At 38.4% G+C, this 18,763-nt stretch overlaps 1 protein-coding gene across 3 annotated transcripts; it reads right to left on the bottom strand.

Annotated features, from left to right (window-relative positions):
* Positions 1–327: 327 nt before the first annotated feature.
* Positions 328–18,208, bottom strand: LOC131435623 (zinc finger protein Xfin-like). Of its 3 annotated transcripts, XM_058603701.1 has the most exons (5): positions 18,077–18,208; positions 17,784–18,014; positions 16,225–16,348; positions 9,974–11,311; positions 328–1,692 (listed from the first exon to the last, which is right to left on the bottom strand). In XM_058603701.1, exons 2-5 carry the CDS (start codon positions 17,825–17,827, stop codon positions 721–723), a joined length of 2,478 nt encoding a protein of 825 aa, XP_058459684.1. In that variant the 5' UTR covers positions 17,828–18,014; positions 18,077–18,208; the 3' UTR covers positions 328–720. The 3 variants fall into 3 exon arrangements, with proteins under 3 accessions (XP_058459684.1, XP_058459682.1, XP_058459683.1); XM_058603699.1 differs by having other exon boundaries at positions 17,784–18,189; XM_058603700.1 differs by lacking the exons at positions 17,784–18,014; positions 18,077–18,208 and adding an exon at positions 17,362–17,635.
* Positions 18,209–18,763: the final 555 nt, after the last annotated feature.

Raw genomic sequence — 18,763 nt, 5'->3', positions numbered from 1 at the left:
TAGATCGCCCATCAAATTTAGTCATGCTTAATCGCAAGCTAATCGATTAATCGAGTAATTCTGAACGATTAATCAAGCAAATCGATTAGTTTGAAAAGTTGTATTCGATTATTTACTAATCGAGTATTTCAAAAAACGCGACATCCCTACTTACAGTACCAATGCATTACTTGTTGATGTCATCAGATTAGAAAAACTTCAAAAGATGTAATTTTATTAAAATAGTTTTAACTTTATTGGTGTCCCAAATCGTTAAGTAAACTGAATATAAAATGATTTTTTTCGGATGGTTCGCAGCATAGCTACTAGCCAATGAGTCAAATAATGTTTGTTGTTATACAATTGTATACATATATTTATTTCCATGCAACATTCAATCAGAATTCAAAATCTATCATGCCGACCATACAAACATGCCTTCTCTTGTAGAGCATGAAGTTATAAAAAATGTTAACTTAAACTGTATTGCTATCATATCTAGAAGGAAAACTGTTAATCGCGACAAGACAAATAGCTTGATAGTCGAAACCGATGTCCTGTAATATGCTTGGACTTACTAACTAAACATAAAGATAAACATGAATACGATTTAATGATCTGTTATAGAACTAAGCTCACTTACATAAACGATCAATACAGTTTTGGGAAGTTATGGGTTCACCAATATATTAAACATACACGTTTTACGATTCTAGACTTGTTTAACTTGTGTAATCCTCTTCATGTTATTGTGACACAGTTTTCCTGTAGATACTTGAGTGCGCATCGCTTTCGGTGAATCTTCAACCCGGCAAACAGCTTGAAAGCCGCCGGACAGAGGTCACATTTGAACGGTCGCTCATTGGAGTGCAATTTACGGTGCGTTATCAGGTTCGACGGATGAACAAATGCACTGGAGCACATATCGCATTTGTGCCGTCGCTCGCCGGTATGTGTGCGAATGTGAATTAATAGATAATCCTTCCGTTTGAACCTTTTATGGCACTCAGTACACTTGTAGGGCCGGTCGGCCGATGGCACGAACGTGACAGCTTCGTTATTTTTGAAGTGGCTCAGTACGTGCTTTTCCAACTTGAAGGCACACCGAAAGCTGAGTGCACAGATTTCGCACTTTCGCTCAATCGATCCTTCTGCTGTCCCGGAGGAATCGAGCGACTCAACCTGTGACTGTTGGCCGTCGTTGCTACTGCTATCCGGTGATTGTGGTTTTTCGTCCTCCAATTGTTGCTGTTCGGTGACAAACGTCTCGTAGGGGTGATGTTTACGCATGTGGGACACTAAATTCAACTCACACTTGAAGGTTTTGAAGCAAACTTTACAGCTTCGAGCTTGCGTTACGTCCTCGTCCGACTTGTGGGTCTCAACATGCACCTTGAGTAGTTCTTCGGTGCGGAAACACTTGTCACATTTGTCGCACTTGTGCTCCGGTAATGGAGCATTAACCAACTCGCCCACGTCTTCGTCGATCGAGGGATGGCGAACTTTTTTCGGAGATGGTGGTCGCACGACTAATGGCATGCTACGAATGCGTTTAATGCCTCCCTTATCCGTATCCGCTGTGCTGGCTCCGGATTCCTTGTCCGCCGATACTTTGGAGCCGTTGTGCAGCTTCATGTGAACACGTAGCTCGTACAGGTATTTGAAGATTTTCATGCAGTAATCGCAGCGAAACAGTATAACCGGAGGCGTATCCTGTAATAGAATGAAACCATAAGCATACCATTATCCACCGTCCAGCAAGAAATAGTAGCGGATCTTATGTTTTAACCCTGTCACATCAAAATGAGTAATACAAAATATGCATTTCCCTATTACGCGGATCTAGAAGTGGAGCGTAAGCTTTCAAGATGATGTATACATACAACAGAACTATTCTTTTCAATTACGAATCAAGCTCAGTTCTCGCTTGCTCATTCTATTAAACTCTAATTTAACAATAAGTAGTAGCATAAATGAGAATGTGTAAGCGAACAAGGTGCGCGATAATCCTACCGTAAACATTCGCAAGTCACAGTTATTTGGGGTTGCAGACAACAAAGAAACCACCACGTTGGTCCTCCGTAGAGACAGGCGATTGATACAGGCTCAACGAGCCGTCTCTTTGAGTCTCGGAGAGAACTCTGAACTCTCTGCCTCTTGCTTGATATTGATTTGACAAGCGAGAATTAGTATGAGTGGTTCGATCTGTGAACCATCCATGGCGAAGTGGAAGATGGAATGTGGAGACGGTGAATTCTGGTGATAACTCGATGAAAATGATTCTTCAATCTAATCTGGTAGGCACAAGAAAAAGAGAAACACAATGAACACGGTGGATCGATCAAGTGGAGAATGAAGGAAGAATTTAGAGAAAGCATCATCTCTTGTTTGCGGCATTGAATCCCACAAAGTCACTATATGAACTATGTTTATCAGAAAAATAACCACCAGTTAGTTTTATTAAGTCAACAGCTGACATGATTTCACGAGTTTATGGTGTTTTCGGTTTTGAATTCGCACTACACCGGTGCCATAATAAACGATTGAAAATGATGAAAACATAAAGAGAAAACCTGGACTACAATAATCGATTCCATTGCACAGAGTTGCATTCAGTAATAGCCGTTCAACCGAGAAGGTTGTGTATAGAAGCGTACAGTTTAATAACGCTGGTTGGTTTACACGCGTTAAATACAACAACGGTTGAACTACAGGTAGAGACCTGTTGGCAGCAGCCGTTAAAACGTATAGTCGTGCTGCATAAGAGAGCCCTAGTGCTGGGCCAAGCTGGTGAAGGAAACAACAAAGGGCGTTTCCCAAACTCTACCCAGGCCGCAATATACAGCCACAAGTGCTGAGCAGGAGAGTGCAAAGGCACATCGAAGAGGAAGAGTGCAAAGGCACATAGAAGCAGGAGAGTGCAAAGGCACACCGGTGCGAAGGCACTTCGGTGCAGAAGCATATCGGTGCGGAGCACTAGGAAGAAGGAGACAAGACAACTCGGTCTTTCCACTGCCATACAACACGCAGGTATACACCGGTGACCTGCGCTGGTTACAGCTGGCGAAGACGAAAGTAAATCGGAATTCGAGTGGTGCTGGATGTCAGGTAGCAGTAGCATCACATCATATTCTATCGCTACAGTGAGCTTCAGCATTGTATCAACGTCCAGATACATCCAACAAGAACATCTAGAGCAACGAGGATCTACACGGCAGTGCAACGGAGATAGACAACAATTTCAAGGTAGAAGTTTTTTCTTTTCCTTTTGATTGAGTACTGTGTAGTGTTGGTTTCAAATTTTATTTTAAAGTTTGGTTAAAAATTTTAATGTAATGGATGAATCCATGGACGTAAATCCTAGCATGAATCCGATACCCCCACGAACGAAAAAATATCAGGAGAGCTCTTCTGGGCCTTGGATAGTCTTTTTTAGACGTATATCAAAGCCATTAAACATTTTACAAATTAATAAAGGTTTGACATCACGATACTCTTCAATCAAAGAGATCATAAAAGTAAATAACGATAAAATTCGTGTTGTGGTAAATAATTTGAAACACGCGAATGATATTGTCTCTTCGGAACATTTCAATAAAGAGTATAAAGTTTACATACCCTCCAAAGATGTCGAAATTGACGGTGTTGTTACCGAAGCGAGTCTTTCGGTAGATGATTTACTCAAGCATGGTGTTGGTCGTTTCAAGAACTCTATGCTTGAGGGTGTGAAAATACTGGAGTGCAAACAACTGTACTCAGTAGTTCATGAAGAGGAAAAAAAAGTTTATCGCCCATCAGACTCGTTTCGAGTGACATTTGCCGGGTCTGCGTTGCCGTCCCATGTCTATGTCGATAAAATTCGCCTCCCTGTTCGGCTTTTTGTTCCAAATGTAATGAATTGTACTAACTGCAAAAAATTCGGCCACACAGCTACTTACTGTAGTAATAAACCAAAATGTATTAAGTGTGAAGGGCCTCATAAAGATAATGATTGCAACAAGGAAATTGAAAAATGTATTTATTGTGGGAATAGTCCTCATGATGATATTTCAGTATGCACTGCATTTAAAGTGCACAAAGACAAAATTAAGCTTTCTTTAAAAGCACGGTCTAAGCGCACATATGCAGAAATGCTTAAAACGGTCATTGATGTCCCCCCTTTGGAAACCGAAAACGGGTTTTCAAATCTAGAGGAACCAGAGGACTCTGACTCTGACGAAAATAGTGAAGGTAATTCGTTTATCACTACCCAAGGGTCAGTTAAGAGAAAGAAGTCTTCCTCCAAATTACCAAAAAAGACACCTAAAATTTCATCTTCAAAAAAAGATCCCCGTGTTAAACAAAAAAAGTCAAAACCAAAGACTGTGCCTCCTGGTTTGTCAAATTCACAAACCAATCCAGGATCTAGTACAGAAAAAGATAATAATCCAGTGGGCTCCATTTCACAGCCACCTACAGGATTACTGAAGTTTTCGGAAATTGTTGAATGGATTTTCTCAGCATTCAATATATCTGAACCCTTAAAGACCCTCATAATGGCATTCCTTCCAATAGCTAGAACCTTTTTGAAGCAGTTATCAGCTCAATGGCCAATTGTCTCAGGTTTTGTATCTTTTGATGGATAATTTATCACCCGTCGCAAATGATACAATCACTGTCCTGCAGTGGAATTGTCGAAGCATCATGCCAAAACTTGATTCATTTAAAATATTATTGCATAGTCAAAAATGTGATGTATTTGCTTTATGCGAAACATGGCTTACTTCAAACATAGCTTTAAATTTTAATGATTTTAACATTATACGTCTCGATAGAGACTCTCCGTATGGTGGAGTGCTTTTGGGAATTAAGAAATGCTATTCCTTTTATAGATTAAACATTCCTTCAACTTCTAGTATAGAAGTTGTTGCTTGCCAAATAAACATTAAAGGCAAAGATATTTGCATAGCTTCGGTTTATATTCCTCCAAAAGCACAAGTTGGACAGCAACAGCTTAATGAAATGGTTGAAGCCCTTCCTGCACCACGATTGATTCTGGGGGATTTAAATTCGCACGGTATTATGTGGGGTTCCGTTTACAATGATAGCAGATCATCTTTAATACAAAACATTTGTGACAATTTTAGCATGACGGTATTAAATATGGGTAGCATGACACGGATCCCAAGACCTCCGGCACGCCCAAGTGCATTAGATCTATCTCTTTGCTCAACATCAATTCGACTAGATTGCACCTGGAAAATACTGCCTGATTTACACGGTAGCGATCATTTACCAATCATCATCTCAATTAGCAGTAGCAATTGCATTGCTACTTCAGCTAGTATTCCATATGATTTGACAAAAAATATCGAATGGATTAAATACCAAAGTAGGATCTCTAGTATTTTGAATTCAATGGAAGAGCTCCCTCCACTTGAAGAATATGACTTCCTCATTTGTTCGATTCTGGAGGCAGCAGAACAATCCCAAACTAAACGCTTTCCTGGGCCAACGACTAACAGAAGGCCTCCCAACCCCTGGTGGGACAAAGAGTGCTCAGAGGCTAAACTCGCAAAACAAAATGCTTGCAAGACGTTTCTAAAACGGGGAGGAGGAACTCCTCAGAATTTTGAAAAACTTATGGTTTTAGAAACCAAGTACAAGAGCATACTTCGAGCCAAAAAATGTAGCTATTGGAGACATTTTGTCGAAGGATTGTCAAGAGATACCTCAATGAGCACTCTTTGGAACACGGCCAGACGAATGAGGAATCGTAACGTGGGCAATGAGAGTGATGAATACTCGAACCGATGGATATTTGACTTTGCTAGGAAAGTTTGCCCAGATTCTGTTCCTACGCAGAGCATTATACGGGAATCTCCTCCAAACAATGGTTTTATTAATAACCCATTTTCAATGATGGAATTTTCTATAGCACTCTTGTCTTGTAACAATAACGCTCCAGGGTTGGACAGAATTAAATTCAACTTGGTGAAGAATCTGCCCAACCTCGCAAAAAGACGTTTGTTGGAATTGTTCAACAAGTTTCTTGAGCAAAATATTGTTCCACCTGACTGGAGACAAGTGAAAGTTATCGCCATTCAAAAACCGGGGAAACCAGCTTCCAATCACAACTCATATAGACCCATTGCGATGTTGTCCTGCATCAGAAAATTGTTCGAAAAAATTATTCTACGACGTCTCGACACTTGGGTCGAGACGAACGGTTTGTTGTCAGATACTCAGTTTGGCTTCCGTAGAAATAAAGGGACGAATGATTGCCTTGCATTACTTTCGTCTGACATCCAAATTGCCTTCGCTCAAAAGCAACAAATGGCATCTGTATTTTTAGACATTAAAGGAGCATTTGATTCAGTTTCCATTGATGTTCTTTCAGACAAGCTTCACCAAAATGGACTCCCAGCGGTTATAAATAATTATTTGCACAACCTTTTGTCAGAGAAACGCATGCATTTTTCACATGGCGATTTGGCAACACTCAGAAATAGTTACATGGGTCTCCCGCAAGGCTCATGCCTCAGTCCGCTCCTCTATAATTTTTACGTGAATGACATGTACACTAAGACAATTGGCAGATGATGGCGTGGTTTCAGTTACTGGACCCAAAGCTATTGATCTGCATAAACCATTGCAAGATACCTTAGATAACTTGTCCGATTGGGCTGTTCATCTTGGTATCGAATTCTCTGCGGAGAAAACAGAGTTAGTCGTCTTTTCAAGAAAGCATGATCCCGCGCAGCTTCAGCTCCATATGATGGGAAGAATGATCCAACAGGTTTTAACTTTTAAATACCTCGGGGTGTGGTTCGATTCAAATGCACGTGGGGAGGACACATTAGGTTTCTGATAACAAAATGCCAACAAAGAGTAAATTTTCTTCGAACAATAACAGGATCTTGGTGGGGTGCTCATCCGGAAGATCTAATAAAATTGTATCAGACAACGATACTTTCAGTGATGGAATATGGATGCGTTTGCTTTCGTTCCGCTGCAAACTCTCATATTATCAAACTGGAGCGAATTCAGTATCGTTGTTTGCGAATTGCTTTAGGGTGCATGCATTCGACACATACAATGAGTCTTGAAGTTCTGGCGGGAGTTCTTCCATTAAAAGATCGATTTTGGGAGCTTTCATCACGCCTGCTAATAAGATGTGAGGTGCTGAATCCCATGGTAATTAATAATTTCGAACGACTAGTCGAGCTTCGATCTCAAACAACGTTCGACGGAAATCCCAAAAATATTTTCAAGTAAGTTCAGGCATATTGACTCTGAGAAAATGTTTTACACGGACGGATCGCGAATTGAAGAAGCGACAGGGTTTGGTATGTTCAACAATAATGTTTCGGCCTCATTTAGGCTTCAAGAACCTGCATCTGTTTATATAGCAGAGCTAGCAGCAGTTCATTATAGTTTGAGTGTAATCGTCACATTAATTCCAAACCATTATTTCCTCTTCACAGATAGTCTGAGTGCAATTGAAGCCATTCGCTCAAACATGACTGGCAAGACTGAACCGTTTTTCCTGGGCAAAATAAAACAGTGCCTGAACGACATATTGAACAATAATTATCTAATCACTATAGTCTGGGTCCCGGCTCATTGCTCCATTCCTGGCAATGAAAGAGCCGATATTTTAGCCAAACGTGGTGCTATTGAGGGTGAAATTTATGAGAGACCAATTGCTTTCAACGAATTCTATAGCTCGTCTCGCCAAAGAACACTTGCCAGCTGGCAAGCTTCTTGGGATAAAGATGATCTGGGTCGGTGGATGCACTCAATTATTCCGAAAATATCGACAAAGGCATGGTTCAGGGGACTGGATGTGAGTAGAGATTTCATTCGTGTGATGTCTAGACTCATGTCCAATCACTACACGTTAGATGCACATCTCCTTCGAATTGGGCTCTCCGAGACTAATCATTGTGCTTGTGGCGAAGGTTATCGAGATATTGATCATGTCGTTTGGACATGCGTGGAGTATCGTGATGTCAGATCTCAACTAATAAATTCTTTGCGTACCCAAGGTAGACTATCCAATATCCCAGTTCGAGACATTCTTGCTTGTCGTGACCTTTCATACATGAAACTTATTTATCATTTCATAAAGAAAACTGGAGTTTCAATTTAATAAAGGCCCCTTTCAAGACTTAGTTCTGATCCCAGCTGCGTCCATGAGTTCAACCAATAGCTAAATTAGAATAAAAATAATGTAATGATACAAACAAACTCGAAACAGTTTATGAAATTATTAACAAAATGTCTGAAAATAACAGCTTATTTTATAATTTATAGAAGTTAATCGTTTGGTTCAAATAATATTTCCGAGTAGATTTCATAATTAATGACGAGTTACCTAAGATGATATTTAAGTAATAAGAGAATATGTTTTAATAAATGCAAAACGTTGTGACTATGTTAGAATTAAATTAGGATAAGAATATTATGTAAAAGTGATGCTACGGCGAAGAAAAACTTATGTAAACTGCCTTAAGAAATAAATGTATTTATGAAAAAAAAAATTGCACAGAGTTACACCGAACTTTTGATAAGTACTAAACAATGCAAGTATTAGGTAAAACAGTACCACAGATCAGGGTAACCAAATTTCAAATGATCGATATTTTAAATCAAACTGTTCAATCAATCCTTTACCATATTATTAGCAATATAAAGCTTTTAGTTATTTAGGGGATTTGGTACCGCAAGGGTACTGGTTTTATGCTGAGTGCTTTTAGTTTTCGAGTGAAAATGCGAAGAACACCGAACACGCGAATCAAGAACATAGACTCTGTTTGCCTTGATTTGTATTTGTTTTGTATCCAAAGAAATTAAATCAATAGCTCAAATGTATGTAATTATATCTATGTGCTTACTAGTGTTACGGATTTCGATATTTAACCATCATAACCATTTGTGTTCAAGTTTGGTTTGCATGTAGTTATTTTTATGGCGTTAGATTTCTCTCGAGAATGTAAAACGTGATTCATGGTCGCTCTATAGCTCTACCATCTTGCGATTTCGATTAAAGTGATATTTTTTTCTCATACACCGAATTAGTCGTATTTAATTTAGAAATTCATCGTAAGCACTCAAGATTTACCCAGGGTCAGTTCCAGGATTACTCCAAATTCCAATGGCCCTTAAGTCACGTCCGTGCGATTGATCAAACATCGTTTTATAGCGGTTTGTGTGTTGATTACTGTCTAGCAGTAAACTTCCTCTGACACGTTTCATGCGAGACTAAAGCTTTAGGAAGAATTCCGCTTATATTATTTATAGATTCGCGTGCTTCCACAGTATCACTTTTACATTGAATGACCAAGAAGAGCGATGCTTCACAGCTAATATATCGCTTACTCAAAACCATCGTCTCAGTTAGGGAAAACAAATTTCTATCATATTTTTCAACTATAGTGATTTAAAACATTTGAAATATTTACAATTTATAGGTGATTGAAACAAAATTGACTGAGCTATAAGTGCTCAAAACCTGATTACATTTCTACATGCATTTTCCTTGAATTTTAAATTTGTACCCCTATATGAAAAATGAAGATATGTTCCACATCCAAAAGTCAACATGTCCAAAAAGTTTCATTGAAATCCGAGAGAGTGAAAGTGATAAGATCATAATTATTTCTTGTGGAATGGACTTTTTCCTCGAAAGTAAAAGATATCTGTGAAAAAAATGGTCTCCTGTGTGCGATAACCGACGCAAAAAAGGACAAAAATTGTCCATTATCTGGCTTGGTTATATTTGAGCCGATTTGCTCACTTCAATGGAAAAATATCGAAATGAGTTTTCCGGGATTGATTTGATGATCGTAAAAAGGGCCGGATACTCGAAATTCTTCGATGCTGAAACTTTTCTCGAATATGAATGCCAGTAACACGTCAAAATCCCTCTCAAATTACAGTTTGGGAATAGCTGCCTTATTTAATTATTATTTACTACTTTTTAATAACTCAAAATAGTGTGGAAACATACCTCCTGTGCCGTCGGAATCATAGCCGACAGTTGCTTTTGCACACGCTTCTCCCCGTCAGGATCCGGTTCCAAGGTTTCATCATCCAGTGGTTCTTGTTTAATTTCAAACTCATCGACGTCGGGAGCCTCTTCCTTTATTTGAATATCCATGACACCACTCCGTTCGCCATCGGAACCGGTTGCACCCAATACCGCTGGAAGCGGAGCTGCAGAAGTATCGGCATCGTCTGTCATTCTTGGTGGTAACAGCGTGCTGTCATCTTGATCCATTTCAATTTTCAAAAAATCACCCGCCAGCAGTGCATCATCGGCGGTCCTGGCAAGATCTTCGGGACGAATGTCACCGTGCTTTGTTACTACGTGGTTTGCCAAAGCTTCGTAGGTTTCACATGCCTCGACGCAAAGACGACATTCGTAAATTCGTAGCTTTCGATGTGCCCTCAGATGATACTTAAGCGTTGACGGAGAAATGAATGTTTTGAAACAGACCGCACATCGGAGCAGATTATCTCCGGTGTGGGCACGAAGATGAATTTTCCAATTGGAACGATCATTGAATTTCTTACTGCAGTACTCGCAGGTGTAAAGGTTCTCTTCCGTATGAAGATTCATGTGCCGTTTCAATGTGTAAGTGTTACGGAATGGGCGACAGCAAATGACACACTCAAGACGTCCATCCGAACCAATATTAGCGGGAACTGGCTTATCCAGTTCTTTCCCGGTGGCAAGTGCGACTAACTCTTCGATAGTTTGTCTGGCCACATCTGTTGCTGCTGTTACTGAGGACGATGATGACAGCGCCGGAGAAGCTAAACTGGATATTGGCTTCACGCTGATCGTGGGTGTTCGCACCGTGGGCTGTGCCGATGATGACGTTGATGCTGGTGGATATACTTTGAGTGAAGGCTGTTCCTTTACAACAGTGGACTGGTTTGCTGCTGCAGCAGCAGCAGCAACTTTCTCGGCAAAACTAGTCGAGGTAATGTTGGTGATTTTAGGTAAAGGAGTTATCGTTACTTCCGAGGAAGAGCCCACATCGTTTATCGTCCGTTTCTCCGGCTCGGTGCGTTCTCTCAGATTAGGCTTTTCTTCATCGGACGAATTATATAGCCCTAATTGTACCTCTTTTATGTCCATCGACTCCGCCAGTTCTGGCGGATCAATGTCTCCTTCCGCGTCGGAAGACGGATTGTTTTCCTCGACGATGTCGCTACCGTCGAGTAGTGACCGTAGGAGAGCATCATTTTCGATGCACTTCTCGCGAAATTGACTATACTCTGTTAGTTTAGCGTCACATATTGCACAAATGGAAGCTGGATAGCAATTTTTTAGCGTGATCTGAAAAGTAGAAGTAAACAAAATGTCATTCGTTTGTTAAAAATGATTTTCTTCATTAAATTTGACTTTTTGAATGAGGTACTGTTTTGGTTCTACTTACAATCTCAGGAAAACAGCCATTGTTGAAAAGCGCAAAAGCAGATTTCTTCGCTATCGCTAGATAAATCTTCGAGAAAAAACATTCGATTATTTAGAAAAACGTATTGAATAAACTGATATTCCTTTTTTGATTTTTCGCTAAACGACAGTGTAGAGAACTGCTTTTTGCGTTTTGCAACAATGGCTGTTTTCCTAATATTATTGACACTTAAGTCCTCCGTTAATCAGATCAAGAACACAGGTTGAAGCTAGCTTCGTAATTATATAACATGATTTGTCCGATGGTTCTACAATCGTATTTAACTGTGAAAATCGATTGATTGATTTTCACAGTTTCAAAGGTCCAGAAAGTAAAGGCACCATGAAAGGAAATACGTGACTAACTGAATTTGCTATGTGGTCTTCAAGAATCATATAGTAATTTTATCATCTCTCAGATAATTTATGAAATCCTGATCCAAACATTTCTCGTCTTCTGCGACCAACCAAATTTTGATGACATCGACCCAAAAAATGAAGCGTATTCCAGTAAGATTATGCATCGGTCGTAACAAGTGATAGTTGGATGGCGCCAATTCTAGACTAAAAGACAATTCCAGAACAAGCTTCAAGGAAAGCAGAATAAAACTCTAAAAATGATCCTAAAGCGTTTTCCCTGGTTTGGTGCAAATGTGGCATAGACTCATAAACATAGAACCATTAGATGTAGTATCAAATAATATTATAAACAAATTCCGACAAAAATCGATGCAATATTCAAATGAATTGATTCGCTCTTTGTATTAGTTAGTGTGTTTATTACACATTAAAAGTAGGTTTGTTATTTTTCCTACGAAAAATCAAAGAATTGCCGAAACAAATAATGTATTAATCATGTATATAATGAATTTTCACCACTTGTGACTGAACACCCAACTTCAATCATTACTATTTAAGTTTAATTCATATTGCTATAAAATACATAAAAAAGGAAAACAGAAAAAGTTACAAAATCAAGATCAACTTGCACATCTTCAGTATGACATACCATTTGTTTTACACGGATGGAGAGACCAATTTGACCAAGACTGTATTCTTGTATGAAAACTTAATCAAACCGTTATAACTCGGAAACTGTTACTGATATAAAAATGATATTGAAAACGAAATGGTGGGGAATCAATTGAGCACTATAAAAAACCTACACACTAAAAAAACGGCAAAACACTTTTTCAAGAAAATAAAAATAAAAAAACCTATAAAAAAAGTGCAATCGACATTCTATTTCGATATTTTTTAAATTTTAAACCTGTTATTAAAACCAACACATTGCCATTAAGAGTCTTTTGAAAAATAAAGTAGCTACAGCCAAAACAATTTTAAATATTTTCAAAACTCAAGTTCTTGATTACACAAAAACCAATAAAACACTACAAATTGATTTTACAGATTAGAAGTAAAAAAAATTACTCATAGTAACCTTACTTCTATAAGTAGCCGTACTCGGAGTACACCCAAGACTCTTTTTATGCACGAAGCGTCGAAATTTGTTGTTATCTAAACAAAAATTTTAAGTCGACTCTCTCAGACTTAAAACATTTTCGAAAATTTCTCGACGTTTCATAATTTTTAAGATATCTGGCGACCAAAAAAAATCCTTAGGTGTGCGGTTTTATTTATGCGAATTTTAAAAGATATGTTATTTTATGTGAATATCAAAGTTATGCGGTTTTTATGCGAACTCATCAAATTACCATCAAGTTAAGCAGGTTTTTTATGCGTGTTTGCCTTTCTCTATAGAAAGGTAATAGAAATACTGGAGAAACCGACTTTCGAACAAAGCCTCGTAGACCCATAGTGTTATGTACCATTCGACTCAGCTCGACGAGATCGGAAAATGACTGTGTGTGCATTACGGTGGGACAAGGTTGTATGGGAAAAATATGAAAAAGTTTATTTTCTCGCTCCATCAAACTTTTCGTTTTCCTTTTGGGTCCCATAAGCACCATGCAAAATCTATATTTTCGCGCCCGAGGTTTAAAGTTTGTATGGGATTTAGAATGCAGAAATTCAAAAAATAGGCTGGAGATCAACCTATGAACTCTAAAAATCAGTGCGTGTGAAATGTTCGTAGGAAATTTAACAAGGAAGAAAACTTTAGAAGACCGCAAAACAATCCGACATTTGTAGAAAAAGTTATTAAAGGAAAACCGAACAATGACTCATTCCTTAACATATAACTTCCTTTTAATGTGCTATAACGGTTGATCCGAGTTGTTTCATGTCTTCACGATAGTTACTCAGCAGAGTCTAAAGATTATTTCTAAGTAACACAAAATGCTCCAAACCTTACTGTAAAGACACAAAAAGTCATGTAAATTGTGTTTCTGTTTTTCATAAAATAGTACCATCTATATCTTGTAAACTATAAGAGATAGAGTTTATATTTTTGGCAAAGTTATTGGATTTGAGTTTATCTAAAACATCGTAGAAGATTCCAAAAATCTATTTCTTCAAATTAAAAAGTTAGACTTTTTTGTGTCTTTTTTAGAGTTCATAGGTTGATCTTCAGCCGATTTTTTGTTTTTAAAAGTGAAATAGCTGAACCGATTTCAACAAATTCTCGTTTGAAAGCTACTATTGAACCATTGATCAAGTACAAAGATCAAATGGCTCTCACTTCTGGTTCCAGGAATATAATGGTATAAGTGACGTAACCGACAAAATGCGTATGTTTATTACCACTCTATTTTATCAGAGAACATGTTGTAATGAGACTGTTTGAAGGATAATAGAAAGGAATTATCACACCACAAGGTAAATTAAGAAGTTTTTTCTGGTAGGAATCATCCGCGTAAAAAAATACTATAGTGTATTTGGTCATGAAATTAAAAATTGTTGAACTGCACCTTTTCTCTTCTAATCGACGTACCTCGGACTCTGTTGATTGTACAAAAATGGTGTCGATAAAAAGTTGTGGAAAATCGATTGTGCACTCAGGGTGGCAAGTGAATTGCCGATTCCAATTTCACGATTTTTTCCCGGTTTGTAAACTAAAAATTCCCGGTTTTTGGAATAGGCTCAAATCGCCTATGTTTAGTTTTTTCAAATATTCTCTTAAGGTCTGAGGACAGAGGGCCACATGTTGAGTTTTAAATCGACCACGTGGATCGCTCAATTCCATTTGCTCATCGTATTTCTCTTGTACTCTCTCGTATATGAGCAAACTTCACCGGGTTACCAGCATACATTTTATTATTTTGATGAGAAGTTTTATCACATTCCCCCGGTGAACGACCAAAAGGTGAAGGCCGGGGTAAAATAAATGATATTAATAATAATAATAATTTTATCACATTAATCTATCGTATGGGTTGGACATTACATGGATTCCAACGAACAATGAAAAAATATTCAACTTTCACAAAGATTGAATGTCTGTGTGTTTGGCAGCCTTGTCGAGCCAATTTTATTTCTCTCTTCTTTTTCAGAATGCTATCAGGAAGCCAAAGCGAAAAAAAATGGCGGATGCATTGAAACTGACTTTGTTTCACAGAAAAATACAAGATTTTATTTTTATCGCGATAACATATATGTTTTTATGTACTAATCGCATCTAAACTAAATTATCTAGGCTTTGTCACGGTAGATTTATGATACAAACCTTCAAAGCCGAGATATTCGATGAACAAGTAGAGGTATGCATTTTCGAGCGTTCCAATTTTCAGCAGTTTTTCAGTCAGAAAAAATACAACACGATCGCTGAACTCAATGAATCATTCTGAAAATTTCGAAGACATTGTCAGGTGGGTTTTTCTATATTCTGAACCGTTTCCAAGAAAATTTAATTTGAAACGGGAAAATAGCAAAAAACCTACCACTTTACGGTACTGTCCTCAGCCCTTAATTGTTTTAATTAAACAGCAGAACAGACAGAACACGGTTTTCCGGAGAAAAAAACCGAACTGGACCCGAACCAACCAAAATGGTGCATTGCTTTACTTTCTGCTGAGTCAACTGCGTAGACTAAAATGAACTGAATATGTCATATGTTAACCTTCCATACCTACCTGGTAGATTAGGTATAAATTAAATGTCAATGATATTTTTCCTCATAATTTTATCATCTAATAGAAAGGTTCGTGATTAGTTAGTGAAAAGTACTGATCGCGCAAAATATTCAGGAATCCAGACGAAGTGAAATAAATATATTAATGTTTTACGCGGGTATCTTTCGTAGACCTGTCATTTACAGCTAAGAGGATGAGACTGGGCTTCAACGGTAAATGGTAATCTATACAAATGCTCGACAATTAAGTTTAAAAGCAGAAAAGTGCCTTCTAAATTTGACTATCTGGAAGGATTCATAATTATCAGATTGATGTGCGTCATCAATTAGCTTTGAACATGTTGATACAGTTAAAAAAACTCAATTTCTTCCTCACCCGGTTTTTATCACCCCGATTCTGTATTTCGTTCGAATCGGATTATTTCGAACGATTACGAAATTTTGCAATTTGTGTCAGGATCGAATTCAAATTTTTCATACAAAAGCATCACACGATCGAATTACAGAATGCAAATTTTTACATTTGATCGAAATATCCTGATACGATCGAAGTTCGGGACGCATATCATTTTTTTTTTCATTTTCAGTGTTCTACAGATCGGAGCATAGATCTTGTCGCCGATAAAAGTGGTTGGAAGCCAAATCGTATGCCTAAGAGGAACTTAACCTAACGGAAGAGTAATCATAGATCTACAAATTTAATCGAGTGGTCAGTTATGATGCAATCGGTTATTATCTCAAACTCTGCCTACTTTGTATCACTTACCTTCACTGTGGTACATTCGTAAATTTGCCGCACCAGTGTATTGTCCGCTCCACTACCATCTTCAAGTGATCTGGTGAGTGTCACATCTTTGCCCAGACATAAGCGGCATAGTTTGGTAGAATCGCTAAAACAATCAGAGACAAAAAAAAACAGTGAAAAACAAATTCGAAATCAGTTCTAGACTACGTTTGCAGTAAAACAATCTCAACTATATCATACGATCGATCCTGCGCTCACAATCAATGGCTGAACGCAGCAGAGGGAACAATAAAAAAAAATTCAATCGTGAACATTCCATTTAGCTTTCATTGTATAGCGTAGACATTGTTCGCTATGCAACAAAAGCTCCTGGCAGCATTTCATCATGCTGCCTCAAACACACGACACGGCACTTCTTTCCCATCGCAGTGCGTTACTCGAGGCCAACGAGAACAATAGAACTGTTTTGTCTTGCCACCATCTCCGCGTTTGTCCATCTCTAGCTCTCCTTCTCTTTCAACCGGCTATTATGAACGAACATTCATTAAACATTTTCGCCTTTACTGGCACTGCCTACTAACGAGACAACAAATAAAAAACTACCAGTTCGCCGTTCCGAACAGCAAAACAAACACAACCACGCACACAATGACCCGACCGCCATAGAAGGCAGGGATAAAAAAAAAGTTGGAACAACAACGTCGATTACTACCACTGCTGTGGTATTATGAACGCGAGTGAGGGCAGAAAATGTTCAGCGCAAATAGCCAGTGTATAAAACAACAGCAGAGCAGCTATAAGAAGAAGTCTCGGCCGTCTTTGTGTTGTATTTTGTAGTGTATCTTCTCAATCAAGTTCTCCTTTCATTGCGAGGTGCTTTGACCCGTCTTTCCCTTCCTCTATCCAGTAATCGAACTTCAAATAGTTGCAATGGTATTACCAATACTACTGTAACTACATATTTGTTTGTCGTGTGGTGTTCTATTGGTGCCTTTCTACGATTGCTGTGAATCCATCTCTATCTGTCTACTGAGGCCATGAGGTAATGAATGGATTCAAAAAATTTAAGTCCATCTCGAATTTCGACAGTCGAACACTATGCCATCATCTTATAGCTGTTTCAACAACGCAAATGGTTGTGTAAATGAAGCTACTCACATTGTCAGATTTCTTTGATGGTTCGATTGTTCCATACTTGCCATTGATTAGAGGCTTTCTGAAAACGGGTCCGATATCACTTTTTTCCGACTGTTCTTGAAATTATTCACATGTCATGTATACATAAAAGTCGATTGTTCACATTTTGATAACGTTCACCATTATTTTGACACGTTAACTCTGAAATGAAACACTATTTGCTAGAATTCTGACTACTGCTGCTGACTATTGCTGGGAATGACTTTTGAATGGACTCATCTCCCTTGTGCAGGTTTGCTCTGCCGACGTGTGTGCGTGTTTTTCGCGCCCACTGTATGAATGATTCGTTACTGTGTTAGTCGAAAGGAACCAGTCGCGATTGTTCATTTTTTTGTCGTCAAAAGTATCGAGAAATAGGGTTGACTACCCAATAAACAACTTACGTTTTAATTGATGGCCATTCGTCATCGCCATCCAGCTGGGACATTTCTAATGTAGGAACCCAATCCGAATGGCGGGTCTCGTTCAATTTGGCTGGTTGACCGGAAATAAAATGCCTACCACAGATAACTGCATGATCAAAGTTAATGTTCCGATTGACAGCTTTTATCCATGCAGCTCGTCGATTAATGGATTTTTGTCGGCTTCCCCCATCAGCACGAATAACAGGGAATCTGAAGAACGAAACTTCGCTATAACCAGCATTCGATGGACACGATAGAATGCAACAATTGACCATAATGGAAAATTAAACCAATTCGACGAACATTCCACTGACTATCCAGATACAGTCAATGTTAAACACGATACTTTCTTCCCGAACTATCGCTGTTACTGTATCACTATCAATAATAATGAAAAATATAGCTGAATACGCGTGAATGAAAGGAAAATATCGATGACATTTACAAACACACAAACACTTTATTCAGGGTTGTAGAACACTGCGATGATTCCGTATGTACTAGAGTTGCCAGGTCACTGGATTCAATAATAAGCTTCAGGCGCAAAAATCAATCTCAGCTGTTTTTCAAAGAAGGATGAATCTTACAAAAACAAACAAATCGATTTCCTCTCTCCTACCAATAAATGCTTCAAAATTCTACAATTTTGCTTTAAAATTTGTGTTCTACAAAAATCGCATCTTAGTAATATAAAGAACTATAAAGGGCAAAACTGTCATTCCATTTGTTTACGCAAATTCCGCCCTCCGTGTTCCATGGCAACAAACAGGGCTATACTTCAATTGCTAGTAAGGAAGGGCGAAACTATTTATTTTTCTTTATTTTAGATGGTTTCCGAACCTTTTACTACTGGAAATAGTAAAGGAGACAATAAAATTACTCGCAGATTTGCCTTAGTCGCGAAAACCAGCCAATTTCATTAAAAATGCGCAAGGGGATACCTTCATCATTCACACAGG

This window comes from Malaya genurostris, chromosome 3 (assembly GCF_030247185.1).
Source record: "Malaya genurostris strain Urasoe2022 chromosome 3, Malgen_1.1, whole genome shotgun sequence".
Taxonomy (NCBI): domain Eukaryota; kingdom Metazoa; phylum Arthropoda; class Insecta; order Diptera; family Culicidae; genus Malaya; species Malaya genurostris.
Note: the sequence above shows the minus strand (reverse complement) of the source record. Positions and strands in the feature narration are given on the sequence as shown.

Excerpts from the sequence above, each read along its gene's own strand:
- LOC131435623 (XM_058603699.1), bottom strand. The coding sequence starts at position 18,079 with ATGGTCAATTGTTGCATTCTATCGTGTCCATCGAATGCTGGTTATAGC. Across the intron at positions 16,349-17,783 it reads GAATGGCCATCAATTAAAAC|CGATTCTACCAAACTATGCC; the intron begins GTAAGTTGTTTA and ends TGATTGTTTTAG. Across the intron at positions 11,312-16,224 it reads ACGAATGTACCACAGTGAAG|ATCACGCTAAAAAATTGCTA; the intron begins GTAAGTGATACA and ends TCTACTTTTCAG.